Raw genomic sequence first — 6,000 nt, 5'->3', positions numbered from 1 at the left:
GCTGAGAGACTTGGGTCTGTTCTCATTGGAGAGAAGAAGGCTAAGAGGGGATTTGATAGAGACATACAAGATGATCAGAGGATTAGGTAGGGTAGACAGTGAAAGTCTTTTTCCTAGGATGGTGACGTCAGCTTGTACGAGGGGGCATAACTACAAATTGAGGGGTAATAGATTTAAGACAGACGTCAGAGGCAAGTTCTTTACGCAGAGTGCGGTAAGGGCGTGGAATGCCCTACTTGCTAATGTAGTTAACTCAGCCATATTAGGGAGATGTAAACAATCCTTAGATCAGCACATGGATGATTTTGGGATAGTGTAGGGGGACGAGCTGAGAATAGTTCACAGGTCGGTGCAACATCGAGGGCCGAAGGGCCTGTTCTGCGCTGTATTGTTCTATGTTCTAAGAGAAACTAGCCATGTCATGCTGTAGCACGAGTGGTGTATATAAACACCCAGCCCCTTCAGGTTTGGTGTGACCAAATGAATAGACAGTGTTACTTTAAGGAAGATTAGGGACTTCTTCCAGTCTTCTGTCCAGCTTTTATCCCATCAACAGATATTTCTTAAACAGATTATCAGATCATTATCACATTGCTGTTTGTTGGAACTTGCTGAGTACAGACTGTTTGCTTTCTCTTCTATATCACAACTTAAAGCAGTTTACTGTGAAGTACTTTGAGGTATCCTGCGGTGGTAAAAGATGCTATGTAAATGCTATTAATTTATTTACTATATATATATGATAAGGATTCCTTGGTGATGTCTCTCTTGCTAATTCAGGAGTGGACGCACAAGTGTCTCTTTAATCATGTTCTGTCTTTTATTAATGAGCTCAACACAGACCAGCAATTAAAATAGCAATTATCTCAATCTATGTGACAAAAGGCATTTCCTCTCTCCTTGCTACTCTCTTCTGTTTTATTCTCAAATTAGATAATTGGAACAGCGAGGAATGCTCACACTCAACCGAGTCAAACAAATCCCTCTGTGCTGATGAAGTCGTGACCTTGGCTGCAGTTGCCCCTTCGGATGAGCACTGTCAAGGGCAACAGACTGTGGTAAATACACGCTTGGTGACTCATGTAATTGTCCTTGTGGGATGGTTGACTCGTGGGGTTGTGCTGTTAAATAGCCTTCCCAATGAGGGCTTTCAGACCAGCGTGATATGAGGCTCGTGTTGTTGGTTTATCTTCCCTTGAAAAGACTTCTTCTTGAAGGAGTTAATGTTCTGTGTATACAATGTTGTGACTCTGCCTGTCAGTTTGCTGTCTTTAGGTTTGCAAGCTGTGAACACTGAAATCAGTCGGCTTGCTGTAATGTTTGTTTTATAGCTTATTATGTGTTTCACTGTTCTAAATAAACTAACTTACGTAATTAATCAATTCATGACAAGGGATTGATTATTGGACCAATAGCATGAAGACACCTCGTCCAGAATGAGTTAGTTGACTTCAACCACAATGAGAGCAGTTTGAAACCAAGGAAGCAAATCAATCAACTCAGGTCCTCCCTCCTAACAGGCCTTCAGTGACCCTTGCTGAAAAGTTAAAAATCACACAACACCAGGTTATCGTCCAACAGGTTTAAGTGGAAGCACACTAGCTTTCGGAGCGCCGCTCCTTCATCAGGTGGCTGAAGGAGCGGCACTCTGAAAGCTAGTGTGCTTCCAGTCAAACCTGTTGGACTATAACCTGGTGTTGTGTGATTTCTAACTTTGTACACCCCAGTTCAACACGTGCATCTCCAAACCATGCCTGCTGGAAAAGGCATGTTTGACTGTTGAGTGGGGACATCACACGGTGGCACAGTGGTTAGCACTGTTGCCGCACAGCGCCAGAGACCCGGGTTCAATTCCCGACTCAGGCGACTGACTGTGTGGAGTTTGCACATTCTCCCCGTGTCTGCGTGGGTTTCCTCCGGGTGCTCCGGTTTCCTCCCACAGTCCAAAGATGTGCAGGTCAGGTGAATTGGCCATGCTAAATTGCCCATAGTGTTAGGTTAAAAGGGGTAAATGTGGGGGTATGGGTGGGTTGCGCTTCGGCGGGTCGGTGTGGACTTGTTGGGCCGAAGGGCCTGTTTCCACACTGTAAGTAATCTAATCTCATCTAATCTAATCTAATCTAATCACCATGCTCAGAAATGCTGTGTGCTAAGACTCCACACAAACAAAAAAATGAGAGGTGATTTGAGCCATTGGGATTCTAGAACTGAATGGGAAGAGGTTCATTTCTTTAATTTGCCCCCACCCAACCATCCACCTTGGTCCAATGGTTTGCTCATACTCAATTCCCAGGTTCACATTAGATAGCAACGCTTATAAAGTCATAACCCAGCAGGAGTCTCAACCAGCAAGAGAAATGGAATAAAAGTGAAAAGGGAGGAAAGAAAGTAGATGCTTGAATGATAAATGAACTGTAAATTTAATTAGATAATTTGAAAAACTATAAACTCACAGTTTCAGCATCTGCCAAGGTGCAAATTGAAAGGTTTTCCTGACATACAGTAAAAAATGAATTTTCTAATATACAGTATGTTAATAAGGTTTTACACAGGATAAACAAAACACTAATCGAATTCCCTGCAATCCAGTTGATCTATTCTAGTGCAGTATTGAAGTGAGCAGAGTTGTATCAAAAACTAAGCTCTCACACTGTACAATGTGTACTTAAATTAATCCGGAATCCCCAGATGTCCTATGAATGCTTCAAAATCCCTTCCAACTTCACAAATAGACAATGCGTGCAAAGTTTGAGTATTTCATTATTCCTTAAACAATTTAGCTGACAGCAAACCAATGGAAAATACTTAACAAATACAAATTAATGACTCAGCGATGGTTGAGCTAAATTGTGCAGCTGCTTTTGGTTAAAGTTTACTTTTGGACATGTTGTCCTCAGCATTAACAAATACTCCATGCTCAGGAATGTTGTGTGCTAAGGTTCCATACCAGAGCAGTAAATGGGAGGTAATTCAGCCCCTTACGATTCCATTGCTGAATGGAAAGAGGTTAGAATTCCTACTGATGAGAAATGGTTGGTTCATTTGGACTTGCAGCAGGAAATCAATGGAAAAGGAATTCTGTTGCAATGCTGTGGTAGTTTGCTTCATTATGATTCTGGGATTGACTGGCATGGGGCTTGGTTCATTGGAAGTTCACCCTGGGATGAAGTATATGTAGACTCAGGGGAGAATGTAGATAAATGACCTTGCAGTTTTGATATTATTTTGATAATATTATTAAACAGGGTATGATCTTGTTATTTAACGGTATGTTAGGTCAAGGTTTGACATTATTGCTGAAATGTGAGCGCAGGATTACTGGGGCTTTTTGATGTCAACTTAAGAAGTAATGTTGAGTAAATATGACACATAATATATCTATCATCAGTTTTGGATCTGGAGAACCCAAGTCACATTGAAAAGTGTCACAAATGCAAAGCATCCTGGTGACTGGCTAAAGTACTGTTTTCAGAGACCAGTAACAAATCAAAAGCGAGCCATCCTTTTAAAGAAAAGACAGACAGAAAGCTCATCATTTTCTGTAGATTTTGGCTAATTTTGATCATCTGCAAAGTAGTTACAAACATCTCTCAATGTGGAGAAACCTCTGCATTCCTCATCTTAACTTCAGGATGGGCAGCATGGTGGCTCAGTGGTTAGCACTGTTGCCTCACAGTGCCAGGGATCCAGATTTGATTCCAGCCTTGGGTGACTGTGTGTAATTTGCACGTTCTCCCCGTGTCTGTGTGGGATTTCTCCGGATGCTCCAGTTTCTTCCCACAGTCCAAAGATATGCAGGTCAGGTCGATTAGCCACAGGAAATAAGGTAATAAGGTGGACGGATGAGATAATATGGGCCGAATGGTCTTTTTCTGCACTGTAGTGGTTATATGATTCTGTGGCACATTTGCAATCTCTGGAAGTTCTGAGCAGTGATCGCCTGAGGACAGGACTATTCATGACAGCTCCATACTCAACCATAACATTCATAAACCTGAACCCAGAAGATGAACTAGACTCCAATGACTCACACTGGACAACTGATCTCAGTCTTGAAAATTCAACTTTGCTTTGTAGTTTGCAGTTAATATTGGAAGGTTTTATTTTGGGTTTCCTCATTTTCAGAAATCTCCTGCTGAAAGCTGGGACCAGAGGACTGCAATCGTTCTGAAACCTTTGGAAAAGTCAGCAATAGAGATGGCCAAGACTCAGACAGAGAAAGGTTTACTTATCACTGGTAAGATTGGGAAAATAAATCTTTCAATTCAATATTTCAATTAACATTTTTCTTGCTAAATTTCTCATTTTCACCTGCCAACATTTCCCCCAATCTTTCAGTTCCTTTCTAAGGTACCATACCATAGATGGCTTATGGTTTTGAAACTAAAGGCTGTCCTTTATCTGTGTTTCTGCGAGGGGATGAACATTATGTTTGTCTGCCCTCTCCTGCCATGCTCCCAAGCACACACAAGAGCTCCTGGACACTGAAAGCATTCCCTTCTAGGGAGTATGATGCTTCGAGGGAGGGAAAAGAAAGGCTGGCCAGAGCGGATGTGTCTGGATATCCCACAATGTGAATCTGCCATTTTCTCTGATTATCTATGCGAGTGTCAGGGCCAGGGTATGTTGGCTGTGGCTCAGTGGGTAGCACTCTCACGTCAGAGTCAGAGGGCCTGGTTTTTAGGCCTGACTGGGGTTGGGCTGGGTGGTAGACAGATACTAGAAGTTGCACTATCGACTGTGTCCTGCACCCTCCATTCCTTCCCTCCTCTAGACCATTTCCGTGGAGACATTCTACAAATGGAAAGCCTACCAGCCCTCACGTGGGAATAGCTTTTTAAGCCAATTAATGACCTGACAGGGCTCACAAACCAGCAGGAATTTTACAATTAGTCTTCAGGCCCTCAGGTCTAGTAGGACAACTCAGTCTCACCTTTTGGAAGCAGAATGGGGAGACAATGGCCTAGAGATATTATCACTAGATTGTTAATCCAGAAAATCAGCAAATGTTCTGGAAACACACAGGTTCTAATCCCACTATGGCAGATGGTGGAATTTGAACTCAATAGCAAATAATTGGAATTAAGAATCTACCCATGGCCTTGAAACCATTGTCAGAAAAACCTATGTGGTTCACTAGTGTCCTTCAGGGAAGGCAATCTGCTATCCTCAAATGATCTGGCCTACATGTGACTCCAAAGCAACAGCAATGTGGTTGACTTGCAACTCATGTTGCTGCTGAAGGGCTTATGCCTGAAATGTCGACTCTCCTGCTCCTCGGATGCTGCCTGACCTGCTGCACTTTGCCAGTGCCACACTTTTCGACTCTTGACTCTCCAGCATCTGCAGCCCTCCCATTCTCCTGGTTCTCTGAAATGGCCTAGCAACCCCGTTCTATCAATCGCTACAAGGGACACGCAATAAATGCTGGCCAGGCAGTGACATCCACATTCACAATTAAATAAAAAAATCCTCCCCACCATCCTCTCATGGCAGTGACTTTGCTGCGATATTTACACTTCAGAGAGTTTGGAGAAAGAGTTCCTCCATTTAGAAGTGCCCTCTCTCTCATATACCCTGACTGATATCCTGCTGTGGCTCACCATCTGACAGGCCTCTGGGAGAAAGCTTCTAGTTGGCACACTAGCTTTGACAACCTGCCCATGTTCCTCAATTTAGCACCAAGCCCAAGAAGCTTAATGCCACATGTAACCAATTACCCACTTGGTTGGCATCATTTCCATCACCTTTAAAGTTCACCCTCTCAATCAATGCATTCTGGTAGAAGTGGGTACCATCCACAACATGCATTGCATATGTTTTCAAAACCAGCAACTTCTACCTCCCTGGAGGGACAAGGGAACTTGAGAACACCAACCCTTGCAAGTTCCCTTCTGAGCCACTCGCAATGCTGACTTGTCAATATATTGCGGTTCCTTCATAGTTGCTGGGTCAAAATCCTGGAATTCCTTTCCTCACGGTACTGTGGTTCATCTTAGA

At 43.1% G+C, this 6,000-nt stretch overlaps 1 protein-coding gene across 8 annotated transcripts in view; it reads left to right on the top strand.

The window, feature by feature from the left end:
- The window catches only part of LOC122564952 (centrosome-associated protein 350-like), a 155,839-nt gene that overhangs the window by 126,961 nt on the left and 22,878 nt on the right, over positions 1-6,000 (top strand). For all 8 annotated transcript variants that reach the window (XM_043720497.1, XM_043720498.1, XM_043720496.1 and 5 more), the window contains 2 exons: positions 934-1,058; positions 4,126-4,237. In XM_043720497.1, the coding sequence (XP_043576432.1) occupies positions 934-1,058; positions 4,126-4,237 (237 nt within the window). The remainder of the gene's footprint in view (positions 1-933; positions 1,059-4,125; positions 4,238-6,000) is intronic.

The sequence above is a fragment of the Chiloscyllium plagiosum genome, chromosome 30 (genome assembly GCF_004010195.1).
Source record: "Chiloscyllium plagiosum isolate BGI_BamShark_2017 chromosome 30, ASM401019v2, whole genome shotgun sequence".
NCBI lineage: Eukaryota > Metazoa > Chordata > Chondrichthyes > Orectolobiformes > Hemiscylliidae > Chiloscyllium > Chiloscyllium plagiosum.
This window is presented reverse-complemented; position numbering and strand designations above follow the sequence as displayed.